Source organism: Phyllobates terribilis, unplaced genomic scaffold, assembly GCF_046119375.1.
Source record: "Phyllobates terribilis strain yellow unplaced genomic scaffold, ASM4611937v1 Scaffold_5891__1_contigs__length_48422, whole genome shotgun sequence".
In the NCBI taxonomy this organism is placed as follows: Eukaryota; Metazoa; Chordata; class Amphibia; order Anura; family Dendrobatidae; genus Phyllobates; species Phyllobates terribilis.
In genome coordinates, this window is record NW_027368636.1 from 4,990 (window position 1) to 25,586 (window position 20,597).

The 20,597-nt window shown below is 33.6% G+C and overlaps 1 protein-coding gene across 1 annotated transcript; it reads right to left on the reverse strand.

Annotated features, from left to right (window-relative positions):
• Positions 1-730: 730 nt before the first annotated feature.
• LOC141250546 (uncharacterized) lies at positions 731-5,192 on the reverse strand. Its single transcript, XM_073670018.1, is given in 21 exon segments — positions 731-807; positions 1,137-1,295; positions 2,289-2,295; positions 2,352-2,406; positions 2,506-2,556; positions 2,601-2,695; positions 2,790-2,872; positions 2,875-2,891; positions 2,969-3,041; positions 3,044-3,076; positions 3,150-3,210; positions 3,296-3,413; positions 3,519-3,540; positions 3,543-3,548; positions 3,649-3,735; positions 3,738-3,754; positions 3,833-3,914; positions 4,029-4,123; positions 4,223-4,291; positions 4,372-4,491; positions 5,056-5,192. Coding segments are annotated over 21 exon segments (1,464 nt in total).
• Between the last annotated feature and the right edge of the window lie 15,405 nt (positions 5,193-20,597).

Genomic DNA, 20,597 nt, shown 5'->3' on the forward strand with positions numbered 1-20,597 from the left:
TTAATTCCACCTTGAACGTAGATGAAAGCTTGAATAAAGAAGTAATTGCGCCTTATTTGGCATATTGGGCCCAATTATTCATTAGAGAGAATAATCCCATTTACGGACCCATTGAAGTGTCAGAGTAAGATTAAATCACCATGTGTATGGATAAAACCTAGAATAAAGAAGTAATTGGGCCTTATTGGGCCCTATTAATCATTAGAATTGATAATCACGTATTCGGACTCGACGTAGTGAAAGAACAAGGTTACGTTACCTTGTACATGAATAAAAGCTCAAATAAAAAAGTAACTGGGCCTTACTGGGCGTATTAAGCCTAATTACTTATAATAGTTGTTAAAGTTTAAGGTACCTCATACATGGATAAAAGCTCGAATTAAACAAAATATTTGGCTCTTAAATGGGCATATTATGCCCAATTACTCATTAGAGTTGATAATATGTAGTCGGATTTGACGTAATGAAAGAATAAGGTTAAATTATCTAGTACATAGATGAAAGCTCGAATAAGAGAAATAATTGGCCTTACTAGGTCTATTAGGCCCCGTTATTTATTAGAGTTGATAATCCTGTATTCAAACCTGACGTAGTGAAAGAACAAGATTAAGTTACCTCATACATTGATAAAAGCTCGAATAAAAGAAGTAACTAGGCCTTAATTGGCCTGTTACGCCTAATCACATGTTAGAGTTGATAATCTTGTATTCGGACTCCACATAGTGAAAGATTAAGCATAAGTTATATAGCTCATGGATAAAAGATCGATTAAAGAAGTGATTCGGCCTATATGAGATCGTTCAAGGCCTAAATGGATCGAAACTCATAAGCTTTGTTATGACGAGCCAAGTAAGCTTGTATTGGGCCCCCATCAATGTTGTAACGCTGAAATGATTGTAAACTCGTAAACTTGGTTATACATGACTAGTTAAGCTTGTATTTGGACTACAACGAATTCATGAACAGTTTATTCATCAATTGGACTTATCTGACACCCCATATGATCGAAACCAATAAATATTCTTATATACAGTCCAAGTAAAATTATCACAAACCTAAGTAATATTATAGTTAATTTAATAAAAGTTTTAATTTTTTAATTCCAATTAACAGCGGCACGGCTAACTTATGCGTACCATCATTTACCATCGCTTTTTTTATTACATTTTGTTGTGGCACACCCGGGATGGGCGTGCCACATGGTAGTACACCTGTGCTAATGTTCGGGATGGATATGTCACATGTTAGTACACCCAATTTAGCCATGCTAACATCTTTCAAAGGCTTTCCCCCCCCTGCAAGTTCGGTTTGCGCGTGTCAAAGTGATACACACAACTTAGACACACTAATACAAAAAGAGTCAATTATCATGGGAGTTTGACCATATATACCCCGGATTGGCTTCGGTGTATAGCTCATAGAGATATATAGTCTTATGCTATATACCTCGGTTAATTACAAAACTAAGCCCGGTGTAATTGCTCTATTCTTTCCATCGCACTTCAGAGCAAAAAAAACTGTCCGAGATATATTCATTGTATATACCTCGGATATAAAAACTAAACCGGTGTATTTTCTCTCACTTATCGGGGGTATCTGGTTCTAATATACACCGGTGAATTGAATATCCGGGATATATTTCCTAAAGTTAAATACACCTTCACCATATAATCTAAGGTATATGGAATATACACCGTAGTATATTCTTGTCAATTAATCCGAGGTAAACATAAATAGTCCAGGGTATATTCTTGCCATATAATCCAAGGTCCATCTCATACACCTTTGCCATATATCCGAGGTATATTCTTTATACACCATGAGTTTTGTTTTGTGGGAATGATATACACCGTAGTTGCAAATCTGTTATAGCTTTTGCTTTATAATGTGTTTTCTTTTTGTGGTCACAGAATATACATCACAATGACGTACTTAAGTCAAATCATCAAAACATAATATTTAGTTTTCATAAAAACCATAACACTTGTTTGAAACAAAAAATGAGTACAATCCATGAGTAAAGAAAAATAAATATTATTGGCCATTACTTAACTAAACAAGCAATTTTAATAAGCAAAAATAGGCATGCTAATAGTCTTAGAATTTGTAGAAGAAGAAAAAAACTAGTCCATGTGATCGATTGCTTTTGTTCTTGTCGTTTTTCCAAGTTGCATATCAAATTACCTGCAAAGAGTTGAAGCAAGTATTCAATCAAAAAAATTTAAAACATCATATATAACTTATAAATTTATATATTACCGTATGTTGATCAAATAAATGAAACTTACAAGTCAACTAATTGATCAACATCCATTTCTTGTAATTAAGATAGTGATTTATGGCAGTCTGACCTGTTTTAGTTCAGTATGATTAAATGCCAACTTCTTGCAGTCTGAAGCCATGTTCCTAGCAGAAAATTATCATCCGATGCAAGTAGTACATCAGTATCCTTGATGAGTTGGATAAAGGTCTCGCTATGGAGTTTCATATCTTTTTCATATAGACCTGATTTGCATGCTTTGAGAGTGCTGTCTGGTTAGATCAACCAAGTCATATCTACCATCATATTAAGACAAAAAGATAGTAATAAATTGACTTACCTATAGGTGAGGCTACCTTGAAGATTTGTTCCAGACATGAGCTCAAAAGCAACAGGGTTGTGTTCTATTTCTTCCATGCATATACCAACACCAACCTAAATCCAACATGATGAGCAATTTCTTCTATCAGTGGCATCAAGAAATATGTAGATTTATGCACAAATGGATGTCCACGCAAATAAAATATACCATAGTTGAATTTTCACTGGTTCTGGCATCAATAGGTCCTGAAGAAACAGAATCCAGCGTCCCATACATTTCAATATTCCCACAAAGTTATGCAACATGCACCTAACAATTTAGAGTAAATAATATAAGTTTCATGCTAATTTTGTTCAGCAATGGAACAGGAAGAATTGATTAATTACCAGACATAAGGGGTGCCATAAAATTGAGAAGAATTTTTCCATACGGGTTTGACATCAGTAAAGAGATCAAGACAATCATCTTTCCGAAAGGTACAGAATGAAGAAGTGCTTGCATAAGATTAACAGTGTGTTTATTTATAGCTCAAATAATTTCTAGGTAAAATGAATTTTGATTGAAGACAAATGCATACTTCCATCTGTTGCTGCTTCCAGGACTTAGAGTCTGTATAGAAGAGCCAACCCTGTAAAATTTAATTCAACTTGCACTCAAGTTGCAAATCACTAGTTACAATAGGCTAATGAAATACTATTTGTAAAGGATCATACTTGCATTAGCCAAACTGCGTCTTTATCAACCTTAGACATTGCTTTATATACCGAAGCTCCGAGCAACGATATATATGTTGGATCGCTAGTAGGTGGGGTATTCTCATTGAACTTATCGCTGTAAAACAAAAGACCTAAATGAGGACCAACAAACAATGACATTTGTTAATAAAGTTCCAATCAGCAACTGATATTAGAGGTGAGAAGATTTTAGCACGATTACTAGTTGTATATGTTTGTCATGTTCCATATTCTGTTTTGATTTAGAAAACAGAAGGAAAATGTGGACATGTTAATAGGATCATAGAAGGGATAAAAAAATAGATAACATTTAATCAATCGAGAGGTCTCACCTTCGATTTGTCTCTTTATAAAAGCCTCTCCAATTTGAACAAAAACAGGATCAGAAGGATCTAGAAGCTACGTACAACACCACCTTGGTCCTTATCAATAGTATTCCTACCAATATTACAAGAAAAGACTTAATTGCTCTTTCTTTCATTATAATAAGAAATTCATAAAATCTGACAGATATACCAGTCCCCGAGCTTGGTAATATTTGATGAAGGGAAGATTTTTGTCAGGGCAGCTGGAACATTTCTAGAGAACAAAGGCAACACTGGAAAATGATAGTAATATTTAAGATTTATTGTAATGAAATGTCACTTAATAAAGCTAATTTTTAACATTAAGGCTTACAATAAAGTCTTTTATTAGTATGACAAAAAGATACCCGGAGTCATGCCTAGCTCCAGCATCCTAGATAATATTATCTTTTGCAAGTCCAGTTGTTGATCCTACCAATTATGCGATAATGGTCCGCCCCATCTAGTGCAAGAAGAATATATGAAGGTAAGCACAATTTTTTCAGCCTCTTGATAGCCATAGTCAACATAAAAAATTTGAAACGAAGATAAATATATTTACCCATGAAGATTTCCCATGCGAGCCCAAGCAAGAAAAGCAGGTCCTCCAAAGAAATTATTCAAGTCTTCCCTTACCAATATTAAAATCCTATCATTAAAATATGATTGAATTAAGCAGATGCTTTACTACCTTCTGTGCATCCTTAGAACTTATTCACCATAAAAACTTTCTGCCAAATGGATTCTTGACCAATAAATGCTAAGGGTAGATTAATTCCTTGAAGTGCCATCCAATCTATCTCCTTCTCCCATCTCTCCCAATCCCACCACACATATCAATCTAACAATACAAAAAAGGTTTCAATCATATATGGAAAGGAAGGGTTAACAAAAATGGGAGTTAGCAGGCACACCTTAATATGCAGTATACCTGTACTTCCTATCAACTGAAATACAGGAGAGGGACAAAAATTATATACTCCACTACTTTATCCTGCTAATTAACTACTAATTAATTATAGAACAACTCATGCAAGAATACATTAATCAAGTGCTCCATAGACAGACACGAATTCTATAAAGAGTGATTACAACTTGAAAACAGGAGTATTCAAGACTTCATGTGCACTTTGGTTGCCTGTAATTAACTTCACAGTTTCGAGTATCCAAGTGAAATATTTTGTATAGCATGATCGAATAATTATGGCTTCAAAAGACTAAATACAAATTGTTTAACCTTATAATGAGCTATACATGATAAAGAGTCCTCAGTTATCAATTTCTTAAAGACAGTGAATGGAAGTTCAAAATTGAAAACATAAGTTCGAGAACAAGCAGAGCATACTCAATGTAGATCATCAACATTCATGAAATAAAGATCAGATTGTAGTCTACTTGTCAGTTACATAGAGCATTAGTGCTTTGTCTATGTCAAGGCTTGAACTGTGTACCATTAGATCACAGTATAATAATGCAGGATATTCATATTCCTTGCTAACCCTGTACAGTGTTGTACGAATTGACACGTTCATCACAACTCAATCTGTTCAAACAGACAACTAATAACAAGATACTATATCTTCAACCTATATTTACTTGTTTTTTGGTTGACCTTTTCATTTACTTTTGTCTTTAATGTCAATATATGCAGATCTTCTGAGATTGCAATATCCATAATTATAATAGCAACTTGACTAATTTCACCAACTCAGATATGTGTAGCTCTTCAAATATCAATACTTTAACTTAAATCCCAGTTCTACCCTACCATTCTAAGTTCTAGGAATTTGTATAGAATATCTTTGTAATTAAATTAACATCATGCAAATCAGATTTCCTGTGTTTGTAGCCTTTTCCTGTCATAGTCCTTGCATAAATTTTGTTTCTGTTTAACACTTTGAATCAACAAAAACAGACTATTCTATCAAAACTTTCAGAAAACAGGAGTCTCCATATGTATTATTTTGCAGTTCAAAGCCACTAGAAGACAAGACAGATTGAAGGAACCAGACATAAATTACAGATATGTAAAATAGGGATTTGGAACCAGACAGAAATTACAGATATGGTTGAGAATTTTTTTACCAAACCCTTGTGTCCCTATTGTAAGGTCAATATGTATCAAGTGAAAAATTATTCCTTTAATTACAAGCCACCAACTAATTTACACTCCACAATATGTTTGAACAGGGATACAACTGTAAGAGATCAACTAAAATCCATGTATCAAGAAATGCAAAAAAGGGTCCAAATAGGCAACAGATATGTAATCTTCAAACCGAAAATATGAAGACGCCATTAGAGCTATGATTTATTCACCAAGTTGCTATGTTTCCTGTTGTAATGAATGAATAATAAAAACAGAGCTGCTAATCACTAATCACATTGGTTTTTCAGTTTTCCTAACCTATGTCCTAGGTTAAGACTCCGTTAATATCAAACAATAGTCCTTTAACCAGTAAACTGAGTTTACTCAAACATCAGTTTCTTTCTTCAAAACAGTGTTACCGAGACTATCTTATGTAAATGTGTGAGAAGGAATATTCATGGAAGAAGATGCTAAGCCAGAATTTAGCCTTGTAAGCCAGAATAATAAAAATCCTATCACAATCACTGATATACTATACCTGAAGTCACACAACAACACAACTTAAGCTGTCACTGAATGCAGAAAATAATGGTGTAAACTTCATATCACAAGAAACTAGAACACCAATACAAAGCTCAAATAACTGCAAGAGTCAAGATTCTCGATATGCTCATAGAAGGAAGGAATTGAAGTAATAATTTGATGCTTAGATAGGAATTTCTAGGTTAATCAAAAAAATTAATAGAATGGATGCAACAACGCCTTTGATGAACATGCCTCAAAAAAGGAGAAGAGAATTACTAGAATGAACTATGAACCTCAATTGTAATTAAACAGAAAGATAATAAATCTCACCTTTGCTAGATGGCGATCATTTAGGCCAACGCTGGATGTACCCACATGCTCAGTTTCGAAATTCCTCAAACCCTCTCTACTTTGAATAGCCATCTGAAAGTCGAACCCTAAGTTCTCTGAGTCGCCATTAGCTGATCCGGAGCTGAACTGGGTTTAGGAAGACAGAAGAGATGATTTAACATCGTTATTCTCTGATGCAATTGGATCTTTTTTTAACAACGAACTCCTATATGATTTTAATGGAGAGAAAATGTGATTAGAACAAGAGTTAGGGTTGTACAAACTATCAGAATACTGAAGGATGAGGAGTTAGGATTGTACAAGAATATGTCATCCATTTGATTGTTCTGAATTAGATCGTTGAAGTGGAAGTCAGGCCGATTTTGCTCCATTATGTTTTGACACCACTGATCTGAAGGCCAACCGCCCGTCATACTGAAGCTCTCTATTGCTTTGCCAAACATAGTTTTGTCATCACGCAGATCTGCTTTCTTCAGACCATCAAACTTCATAGGCCATCCAAAGTTCTGAGATCCACTCATTCCCCATTGTTGCCAGCAATGTTCTGAAGGAAAAACATCCACCAGTTCTTCGTCTTTTGGGACAACGAAATCTTCTATGTCAAGTCCGTTATACCAATCCATCATTTCTCTGTCTGAAAAAAGGGGTTGAAATACAGCTACTAGAACTAGTCCTGAAACGCACAAATAGAAATGTCCATAAGATCCAATTTAAGCTCTGAATTCTCAGTTATGGGTTCAGACAAGTCCATAAATCCAATTTGATAAATTCTCATTCTATCGACATACATATGTACATTTGAAAAGAGAATGACATCATTTCAGCAGCAGAAGAGAAACCAAGAGCAATAGTGTTTATCAGAGAATCAAATCTGGTAAGAAAAACAATTAGAAGAAGCTGAAGCAACCATTTATAGATATTGAAGACGGTGATTGAGAAACGGACCTGTAAATTGAAGGGTTATCGAATCGATTCTGAAGATGACTCACCCAGATGAAGTTCAGTTCTTCCGGAAGAAGATGACCCAGAAAATTCAATGCCTTTAATTGGATTGGATTGGGGGAATTCCCAGATTTGCAGTTGCAGAGGCCCTCTGTTCAAGAACAACTCAAGGTGGTTCCGCAATTGATAAGAGAAAGACTCTAATAATGGAAATCCTTAATGCGCCGAATTTGTTTTAATGAAAAGGGAAGCGGGATATTGAAAATAGAAGTGCGCAAGTGAATTTAGCATATACCACGGATTAAATATTTGTATCTTTATATCTCGTGATAATGAATACGGTGTATTAGATTGATTTTAAAGAAAGTCCAGCTTTATATCTCGTGTAATACACGTTTGTGATATTTGATTTCCTATATGTCACGGACTATTTCTACGTATGGTGTATACAATATGTGGTTAATTATTTCCAGCTTTATATCTCGTGTAACACACGCCAGAGATATTTGTTATGAGGTATTTGACTCTTTTTGTAGTAGTGACGTGTCATTTCGAGTCCATTTAACCAAAAATAGAGGACGTTTAATCTAATCTAATCTAATCTAATATACTATAAAAGTTGAGTTGGGGGGTCAATTTATTACCTCCAACTCAATTTCAAAATTCTTATTCTATCCCTTACCCTATCACTAATATCTTTTAAAATTTCCTTTTATGGCCTTGTTGACCATCCGATATTATCCTAAAAACTAAATACGAATCCTTCTTTGTCTTGAACGGTAAGCATGTTTTGTACTCTCTCCCATCACCCCATTAATTTCCTTTAACTCTCTATATTTCACCGTAACGTCTTTGACCCGAGAATTTTTCTCAGTAGAAACGCTTTATAATGCTTAAAACTTATTTCTTTTTCTGTTATTATTTTTACACATTAGTATTAATACAACCTCTTAAACTTTAAAACGATAAATATTACGTTGAGATAATAATTAATTTTCACACATACCAATATCTTTCAACTTCTCACTCCTTCCATCTTCTTCATATTTAAAAAGCAACCCCCATTCAATAAAGTCACATGAATTCCTATTTTTTTCTATACAATCCATTACTCTTCCACTCCATTTCCACATGATCTACAACCATATAAAATACTCCATCTAGTGGCCTCCATGGCTCCATCATCCACACGACAATCCACACATATAATATAAGAGAAGATTTCAATAGAAGCATCTAATATCAATCTCAATAACAACGTTATTATCACACCGCTTGAAAAGAAACTAGCATAAGAGTGAGATTTGTACTTCTTATCTAAAGTAGTGTGAGTTGTTTCTATAATTTCCACACTCAACATCTTGACATGGTGAACTCTATTTTATAATACAAGAGTTGTTAATTCAAAGTGGTTAAAACAACTCGTGCTTCAAGAAGGACCCAACCTAGCAGCACTACTACAAGGTATATACGTATTCCAAAATACTACATCACTTGTTTTCTCTATTTTATTACTATCTTAAAAGTTACACAACATCTGTAGGCTGAATATCATTATGGTTGTGTTGATTGATGTAATTTGTTTAATGGGAAAGACATGATATAAGGGTAGTTGAAACACCTTGATATTTTTAAATTATTCATATTTGATGGGCTAATATATTTGGATAGAGGAGTATTAGAAGGTCATAACACTAGAAAGGTGTTTCTGAAATACATGTGTTTATTGGAGCTCAAGTCTTATTATCTAATACTTTGTCCTCTTTGTAATTCAGATGCAATCCAGACTTTTTAAATCATTGAATCCTATCCACAAGAATATCTAATTATACAATTTTCTGTTATTCCTTTTTATATTTATATACATCTAGCTATATACTAAAGAAGAGTCTTCTTGTTGACGTGTCGGTCTTAGATTGAAACAGTTGACATGTCGCTTCCATATTAATTACATTGAAAATTCGATATTTTTATAAAGCCACATCATCATCCATATTACCATAACTATTAATTTTTCACTAGCCGCATCATTAAAGCTATTAATTTATAATTACTTAATTATTTTTCATTTCTATTTTTAATATAGATTTTATACTTATTTCATTGTTTTATAGTCATGTTTTTGGGGTAAGTATCTTTTTTTATAATTTATTTTTTAAGATATATTGATATTGTAATTCAAAATATAAATTTAGAATCCGCATATATAATTTTCCCGTCAATTAAATATAAAAAATTGATACATATATGTAACTCTAAATTAATATTTATCACTACATAAATTAAAATTCAAATACATGTCATTCAACTAAATGTTTTTACTTTTCATGAATGACTATTAATATAAAAATATAATTTATAATATGATTTTTTACATAATTTAATAGAAATTGTATTTGATATTCTTTTTAGCAATTGATTAATCAAACCTCATGCATGGCACGGGTGATCAACTAGTTGTGTATAATTTCAAGCATGTCCACATGGATCATGAAGCTTCATGTAAGTCATAAAAAATGAAATAAGTAATATCTTTGCAATCCAAAATAAGTCTGGTAATGCCAATAAGAATCGTAATGGTTTGTAACCTGAAGAGAGGAATTTGAACAGTTACGAGACTTTTATGATATTGGGGGTGACTAAACACATGGATGTTGGTGTACATTATGTAAATTCCATATAGTCACTAATTAATTTAGAACATAAATAAACATAAGAGTGAAATTTATAATTATGATACTCCCCATTAATGCATCTTTTATTTCAATCCTAATAAACATAGTGATTTTGAATAATTAAATTGGATTAAAATAATTAACCACATTCAAACCATTCTTAAACTAAAATATTCTACCCTTGAAAGTAAAAATCTACACACTTGATTGAAAATAAAAGGAATCTGATTTAGTCATTTTGATATCACCTTGAGTTTTTGTATTTTTTATTTGATGGTGAATATGTTGTATTGCTATGTAATATACTTTTTGTAATTATCGAAACTTCAGATTGATATATCAATGGTCATTATAAGAATACCACCCTTATTAAAACTACATAATTATTTTATTAAGAACTGGCTTTTGTTTTGTCTATTGTGTTAGATCTAATCTATAATAAGTATTCTTTTATAAATTCTGGAAAGTAATTAAGGACACTTTTGGAGAAAGAATTTCACGTTGTGTTGTAGTGATGGGTATTCATGCACATACTTAAGTTATAAATTGTTCATATGTATCATGAAGATTTGTAGTTTGAGTTGTTCTAGATAAAAAAAATTGTTATTGAAGTCGAAGATAGTTTAGATAGAAGATAGGTGATAATTAGATACATATCAATTCAGAAAATTTTCACTAATTGTATATTAGTTAAGCTCACTCTTAAGACTTGTACCACATCTACACAACTAAGCTACCTTTTCTATGGGCATTCTACCTCAATAAAAAAACGTAGATAGACCTATTTATAAAATTATATCTTTGTTTTAAATTTTTTCCTTGGAAAAAGAAAAAGACATTAATTATTTTAGTGATAATCAATATTGGGCTTAGTACTTTATCTCATATTCGTAGACCTACTCTATCCCAAGAAAGTTCAATCCAAAAAGATCTACTATATGCAATATACACATTATACAAAATCTCAAATTCCAAATAAAAAACCGTGCGAAACACAGACATTATCAGTCCAGTATCTTTTAATTGTATGCTAGTTAGGTCAATCATGAAGCCAATCCTCTATCTTCTAGACAAAAGGAGATACTCTTTTGTGAATGTCATGTACACTAAGATCTGTAATAACTTATATGGCAAGGTTGCCGATCCAAAAAAATTGAGATGTTTGACGCCGATCATTAATTTGTTTTTCATTTTTAATTTCATTTTTAAGGAAAAGGTTCGACATGTTCAATTCAACACTTTTAGAAAGATTGTGAGACATGTAAATTTAAAAGTGTGAATCTGTTTTTTGTATATATATATGTCTTAATTTCGATGACGATTTTAGACGAGAATATTCATTCGTTGAAAATGAACATGAGTTTATCAATTGCTATCCAATTATAACGTGAAAGATGAGGTTTATATTTTTAATTTTTCTGCAAAAAAAAATCACAACAAAAAAATTGCCAAAAAGATTTTTTGATGAAAAGAGTTTGAAATTCTTTTTTCCATCAAAACATAGGTCTATTTATCATTTTACGAAGTTCATTTGTTTTATGGATGGTGAGTCTCTAATTACCAGTTTTATTCTATGTCGAAAACATTTTCTTGTTAATTATGTGTTTATTTAATTTTGGAAGGTTCATTTTTGTAATTTTTGTGAGGTTTGTTTGTTTTCTGAGCGGTTCATCTTAAATGAATGATGTTTATTTATCAAGTAAAACCATCTCAAATGGTGAGTCATATATAACTATAGCATTGTATAAGAAAAAAACAATCTCAATAGTAACATAAAATACTAAAAGGACAAATATACTGTTATGATTCTTTCATTTTCTAGGAGGATCCAGGCTAATTTAACTACTCAAATAACATTCTGCTAATCTTGAGGTGGATAAACACAGAAAAAATACTACAAGATTCTAGGTGAAAAAAGTGAATAATGTAAGTTTAGATCTATTCATAGAATAAAAAACACATATTATACTTGGACGCTAGGGGAATAGCCAATAAAATTTCAAGACAAAAATTTCAACTCAAACTTAAATATCAGATTTATAATAATTAAGTACACTGTAAAGTAAAATTAGATTACTCATAGAAGCATTTTATCGAACATTTGGTAACAACTCGTCAAAGCCATCCAAAACAAAGACCTCCAAATCCTTAGTTGTTTCTCTAGCCCGACGAATTCTCCCATGAAAATGGATGGTCATGGAGAACATATATAAACCTCTAAAGGGGAAAATATCCGACCTGTTTAACCGTCAGGCAAACATGAACAAGAATTGGAACCTTAAAGGGTCCTCGAGCCGAATCATATTCCGCACAATATATATACTTAATAATTATATCTGCAATATAATAGTTTTTATGACATTAAAAATTACTTATCTTAATTTGTTTACTAGCTTTCAGGGGAAAAAACTAATGTTTACTAATGAGTAGATCTAACGGGTTAGGTTATATAAATATATCAGTACTTTAGTAATTCAAATAAGTTTTTACTGCAAAATTTATGTATCTACTTATTCCGAGTTCCATCTTCTCACTCTTTAAAAAATGGTATTTAATGAATTTGTATGTCTTTTGTGTTAAGGAGTTTTTGATAATTTTCATTTTACTTGTTTGAAATATGGACATTATAGATTTTTATTAGATTAATAATGTGAATTAAATTATAAAATTAAATTATTTATTTTGTTATAATTTTATGTGTCCCTTCGGGTGAGTTTGACTAGATGTCAAGCTTAGCCAACATCTCGATGGAAAAATAATTATTAGTTTAAGCTCAACTAATATCTGAAGGAGTCTCCAAAATAATTATTAGTTTAAGCCCAAGTCTACCAAAACATGAAAAATTAGATTACTGATATGAAGTGGCTTTTACTACTGAAATCTTGTAAAAATAGTTTAGGTGGTAGATTTCGACTAAAAATTTGGTATTTAGTAGATATATAAGCTACATTGTATATGTTATAAGATCATAGCTAATGTGGGAGCTTCCGAGTTCTCATGAGATTGAAGATTAAAGAAGAAGTCGATGTAGATGAAGATGGTTGGATTGTTGGCTGTTGAGTTTATGTGTTTTTCTATGTGTTATAAGTGTGTTTGTTTGGATCTGGTTCATCTTGTTTTAGAACCGGTTCACTTGCTTTATTTTCCTTGGTTTAGGAGTTAGTTTTCAATTCATTGAACCGGTTCGAATCACCTTGTTGGCCAACCATTTTGGCTATTTAAAGGCCATTAGTCATTTGGTATTAGCACGTTTAAGATGATTGAAAAACAACCTTTGTTGCAACCCTTTTAGACGTCATTCCTTTCATCTTTTCAATGTTGATTTGGAAAGGTGAATTGTATCGGTTTGGGTGTGATATGGTTCTTGTTTTGTATGAACGGGTTCTCTTTCATTTGATGTGGTTCTTGTTCAATTGGGATCATTGGGTTACATCATTTAATTTGATGTGATTCTTGTTCAATTGGGATTAATGGGTTGCATCAATGAATTCTTCATCAATTCTATCCATCGATTATAGATGAAAGGGTTATGTTCTAAAGGTTTCGGTTCTTGATCATCTAGATCAATGGGTTGAAACATGATGCATAGTTTGTTCTTCTCCTATATTTCCCCTTTGTTGTTGTTATTTCATTGAGTATTTGAGTCAGTTTGACAGTCTAAACACATGAACCACATTCGATTCTATAGGTTTAGTTTCATCATCATTCAAATAATCGATTGAAGGTCGTTGATGTCTAGATTGGGCTGATCAGGGTTCATTCCCGTATCAATAGCATTTTGTTGTTGAGGTTGTGCACTTAATAGAAATGTCAAATAACACAAGGTATAATTTGAAGACGTTAAAATTTTAGGTGGCATGTAATTTATGCCTCACTATTGGATATGGTCTAAGAATTTCATTTTATGTATGTTTTTTTTTATTAAGGTTTTTGTTCATCTTCAAAAATCAAATCACGTAAATCTATAAAGTATCAATATTTTTTAAAAGCAATACAAAGGAACCCTAAAAAGGATGTCCTAAATCATCCGAGCATATGATTTTTACAAAATCCAAAATCCGGAAAGGGTTGGGTGGTCCCCTAAGAGAGAGAGGGAGAACCTATTGACATTATAATTGGAAGTGACTATGGCTATGTCAAATACATTTCAATTTGACTTGGATGGAAAATATGTTGCAACATTAGTACTTCTAGGGGTGTGCTGAACGCGGGTGTGGTCAAATTCCGACATGAAAATCAAAGCATCTAGCATGATATGTGCAATGTCCCAATGAACATTCCACGAATGACGGAGTCTGTTGATGATGGGACTATTATCACCTTCAATAATGACATTAGATAATCCCATGGCTCGGGCATCCCTTATTCCATCAATAGAGGCAGGAGCTTCAACATGGAGTGCATGAGAAACATTGATGTTATTATGATGTGCATGAAGGATATTTCCATTGAATCTCTGATAATGAACCCAATACTGCTACCTAAGAAATTAACTGCACCTTCAAAATTGAATTTGTGCCAATTAGGTTTAGACCAGCCTAGGAATTGATTATGTCATGTTTGGTCTAGGTGGATGTTTCGCTAGAATGACAATTCTAACCACAAGTTGAATGGAGAAAGTGGGCTAGAAATGATGGTGATATTAGTTAGATGATATTTATTAGTTTCACTCCGAAAGAGAAGGTTATTGCGGGTGAACTAGATATTTGAAGACGTTAAAATTTTAGGTGGCATGTAATTTATGCCTCACTATTGGATATGGTCTAAGAATTTCATTTTATGTGTGGTTTTTTTATTAAGGTTTTTGTTCATCTTTAAAATCAAATCACGTAAATCTATAAAGTATAAATATTTTTTAAAAGCAATACAAAGGAATCCTAAAAAGGATGTCCTAAATCATCCGAGCATATGATTTTTACAAAATCCAAAATCCGGAAAGGGTGGGTGGTCCCCTAAGAGAGAGAGGGAGAACCTATTGACATTATAATTGGAAGTGACTATAGCTATGTCAAATACATTTCAATTTGACTTGGATGGAAAATATGTTGCAACATTAGTACTTCTAGGGGTGTGCTGAACGCGGGTGAGGTCAAATTCCGACATGAAAATCAAAGCATCTAGCATGATATGTGCAATGTCCCAATGAACATTCCATGAATGACGGAGTCTGTTGATGATGGGACTATTATCACCTTCAATAATGACATTAGATAATCCCATGGCTCGGCCATCCCTTATTCCACAATAGAGGCAGGAGCTTCAACATGGAGCGCATGAGAAACATTGATGCTATTATGATGTGCATGAAGGATATTTCCATTGAATCTCTGATAATGAACCCAATACTGCTACCTAAGAAATTAACTGCACCTTCAAAATTGAATTTGTGCCAATTAGGTTTAGACCAGCCTAGGAATTGATTATGTCTATGTTTGGTCTAGGAGGATGTTTCGCTAGAATGACATGCTAACCACAAGTTGAATGGAGAAAGTGGGCGAGAAATGATGATGATATTAGTTAGATGATATTTATTAGTTTCACTCCGAAAGAGAAGGTTATTGCGGGTGAACTAGATATTTGAAGACGTTAAAATTTTCGGTGGCATGTAATTTATGCCTCACTATTGGATATGGTCTAAAAATTTCATTTTATGTGTGGTTTTTTATTAAGGTTTTTGTTCATCTTTAAAATCAAATCACGTAAATCTATAAAGTATCAATATTTTTTAAAAGCAATACAAAGAAATCCTAAAAAGGATGTCCTAAATCATCCGAGCATATGATTTTTACAAAATCCAAAATCCGGAAAGGGTTGGGTGGTCCCCTAAGAGAGAGAGGAGAACCTATTGACATTATAATTGGAAGTGACTATGGCTATGTCAAATACATTTCAATTTGACTTGGATGGAAAATATGTTGCAACATTAGTACTTCTAGGGGTGTGCTGAACGCGGGTGTGGTCAAATTCCGACATGAAAATCAAAGGATCTAGCATGATATGTGCAATGTCCCAATGAACATTCCACGAATGACGGAGTCTGTTGATGATGGGACTATTATCACCTTCAATAATGACATTAGATAATCCCATGGCTCGGGCATCCCTTATTCCATCAATAGAGACAGGAGCTTCAACATGGAGTGCATGAGAAACATTGATGTTATTATGATGTGCATGAAGGATATTTCCATTGAATCTCTGATAATGAACCCAATACTGCTACCTAAGAAATTAACTGTACCTTCAAAATTGAATTTGTGCCAATTAGGTTTAGACCAGCCTAGGAATTGATTATGTCTATGTTTGGTCTAGGAGGATGTTTCGCTAGAATGACATGCTAACCACAAGTTGAATGGAGAAATTGGGCGAGAAATGATGGTGATATTAGTTAGATGATATTTATTAGTTTCACTCCGAAAGAGAAGGTTATTACGGGTGAACTAGATATTTGAAGACGTTAAAATTTTAGGTGGCATGTAATTTATCCCTCACTATTGGATATGGTCTAAGAATATCATTTTATGTGTGGTTTTTTTATTAAGGTTTTTGTTCATCTTTAAAATCAAATCACGTAAATCTATAAAGTATCAATATTTTTTAAAAGCAATACAAAGGAATCCTAAAAAGGATGTCCTAAATCATCCGAGCATATGATTTTTACAAAATCCAAAATCCGGAAAGGGGGTTGGGTGGTCCCCTAAGAGAGAGAGGGAGAATCTATTGACATTAGAATTGGCATGACTATGGCTATGTCAAATACATTTCAATTTGACTTGGATGGAAAATATGTTGCAACATTAGTACTTCTAGGGGTGTGCTTAACGCGGGTGTGGTCAAATTCCGACATGATATCAAAGCATCTAGCATGATATGTGCAATGTCCCAATGAACATTCCACGAATGACGGAGTCTGTTGATAATGGGACTATTATCACCTTCAATAATGACATTAGATAATCCCATGGCTCGAGCATCCCTTATTCCATCAATAGCGGCAGGAGCTTCAACATGGAGTGCATGAGAAACATTGATGTTATTATGATGTGCATGAAGGATATTTCTATTGAATCTATGATAATGAACCCAATACTGCTACCTAAGAAATTAACTGCACCTTCAAAATTGAATTTGTGCCAATTAGGTTTAGACCAGCCTAGGAATTGATTATGTCTATGTTTGGTATAGGAGGATGTTTCGCTAGAATGACATGCTAACCACAAGTTGAATGGGGAAAGTGGGCGAGAAATGATGGTGATATTAGTTAGATGATATTTATTAGTTTCACTCCGAAAGAGAAGGTTATTGCGGGTGAACCAGATATTCCACCAAATATAGTATGCTAGGTTGCAACTGGAGTTGGAGTTTTTGAACACATACCACAACTGAAGAAAATCGTGTGTGTTAGTTAGAGAGAAAGAAATACCAAGGTTTGAGGAAAGTATGGAAAATATATTTTTATAAACTCGCAGTCAAAGAAAATGTGGTCGGTCATTTCATTAACCTGATTACATAAAGGGCAAAGGTCATTAACTATATGGTAATATTTATTGAGTCTATCTGTAGTAGGAAGGTTGTTTAAGCATGCTTTCGAGTGGAAAGTTTAATTTTTGGTGGAATGTTAAAGTGCCAGATTTTACATCGAAGGTTTTGTTATTACAAGCTCTAATTAAATGAAAAGCATATTTAGAGGAAAAGGTACCAAACGAGGTGGGGCTCCAAATGACTGAGTCATGGATAGAGGTAGTAGGGATGTAAATTTGTTGGATCTTGGAGATAACTTCCCCGGGGAAGATTTGTCTTAGTTTAGGAGTATCACGTTCCTTGTGATTATTGATGAAGTTTTTAACCTTATTTTTAATGTCAAGATTATGTCCAAACTGGCTAATGTTAATATGAGGAATCAAGCGATCCTTCCAAAATGAGATCTTATGACCATCTCCAACATTCCATCAATGTTGAGAAGGAAATTCTCTTTCAAGGATAGTAGTCTATTGAATTTCCAAGAGAATTTAGGAGATTTATCAATGTCAATGAGAGAAGAGGACTTAATATCTTTCTCATAGATGATGGAGCACCAAATAGAGTCTAGTTTGGTCAAAAGATGCCAGAGCAATTTAATTTGTAAAGCATGATTATTTTCAAAAGAAAGACGGATACCAAGTCCACCTTCATTCTTAGGCTTACATATTTGGTCCCATCCTAGAAGGGGATAAAATTTTCTATTGTAATTGTTCCAATAGAATTTTTGTGAATGTCATTAAATTCTTCACATAAAACTTTTGAAAGGAGGAAACATTTTATGAGATGGTTCATTTTAGATGCTAGGTTGGATTGAATCAAGATGGCCCTACTAGCCCGGGAAAGGGAGTTGGCCTTCTATCGAGAAAGTTGTTAATTGAGATTATTTTTATAGGTCTCAAACATTTTTTATGAATTTTTCCATTGACAATGGGGCTTCCCAAGTATTTTTCAACCTTAGTAGTTTACGGACGCGTAGTTGGGATGTCCAATCAAAATAATCCCTTCAAACTCCTCTACTAAAGTAGAGTGGCAAGTAGGGGTCGAATCCCACAGGGAATCAAAACAATCAATTATTATGATATTAGAAAGACTAACTAATGAAAAGTAACTAATGGGGGATTTTGGAAAAATGTTTTGTTTGTTTTAATTGATTGGGACGAACACTTCATATGGTTGGTCTAACCTACTAGAATGATTCAATGGTCCTAGGTACCTCTATTCGGGTTTTATCTCTATTCCTATTTCCTATATGTCCTCTAAATTGCCCTAATCCATTTACTAGAGTTTCTAGTTAGGTCAACTAGTCCTAATAGCGTCTTACCTACCAACCTAGCCCTGAAACTATCAAGACTAACTCCTAGGCAACATTATGTTCATGAATAGATAGGAAAGCAAATTTCCCTTTGCGTCTATACGTCATTAATCTCCACATCCTTCAAGTCCAACTAGTCCAAGTAGAGATTTGTACCACTAAGTAGGCAAGGTTCTTCAACTAGGATTAACCAGGCCGTACCTAAATTAAATCGAACTAAACAACCGAGGTGATCAATCTAGAAAGTAGATTCAATTCAGTAGATAAATGTGCATAAGAAATTAAAGCAATGGAGACATATTAATATAAGAATCTAAGATAGGAACCTCACATTGGATCATCCTAGTGGCTTGAACAAACCATACAAAGTCTTGGGGGACTACTCCTGGCTCATTGCTAATAACGTAATATGAAATGTGTATTAATTCTTGGATTGCTAGGGAGTAGGAAAAACTCTCCCAATTTATAAGAAATGACAATGATAAACCTAAATGAAACTCTAGACCTGAAGTGTGTGGAAGCCCAGCTCGAAACTATACAAAATCTAGGTAAAAAGCCCACTTAAGCTCTCGAAATTAGGGCTTCTTGCGGCGCAGGATCGAATGAAGACGCGGGTGCATTTCCTTCGGCACGAGCGCGTCGTGGGTGGTGCAGTTGCGCCACTGTGCGAACTGCTTAGTCTGTCCGCGCCTTCTAGGGTGCGGTCGCGCCCTGGGCAAAATGCCCTCTTGTGTCTTCTCTTGGAACGCGCTTGCTCCTCGCCTTCCGCGTCTTCTCTTTTGTGCACATAATCCTCATATTTAGTCACATTGCTCCACGAAGTCAAGATTATGGCAATATGCTCCATTTGTGGCATATTATGCCTATAGTAGATGCTAATATCCACTCTTTATGGTGTACGAGATGCGGCCAATCAGTAGTAGTAGTAATATTCATGAGACTTGCAAATTTACAACATGACTTTTAGACACATTTTTGGAGAACTGAATGGAGCTTTTTTGTAGTTAATAGTAAGGCCACATTTACGAGAGAATTGTTGCAGGAATTGTTTAATGAAGTTAATGTTCTTATCAACGGTCTTGGTAAATATAATAGTGTCATCAACAAAACTGAGAAAAGGGATAATGCTACCATTTTTTATAAATTAGATGCGAATTAATCTGTCTGGGTCGGAGGATTTGAGCAAAAGGATCTTGTACAATATTGCATGGAAAGGATGAAGAGGAAGGAGGGAATGGGATGACCTTGTCGAAGGCCATAAGAGGGAGAATTTTTTTGACTTGGTTGGTTATTAGTGATAACAAATAGTTTAGAGGTAGTTATGCACTGTTCAACGATGTAAATCCATTGTGATCAAATCCAAATGCTGACAACATTTCAAAAAAAGTTCCAATCTAATTGATCATAAGTTTCTTCCATATTGATTTTAATATCCACCCATTTAACTTTTTTGAGTTATTATTATGGAACAAGTGAAATATTTCATGGGCAGCGAGGATATTGTTGCGTATAAGTCTATATT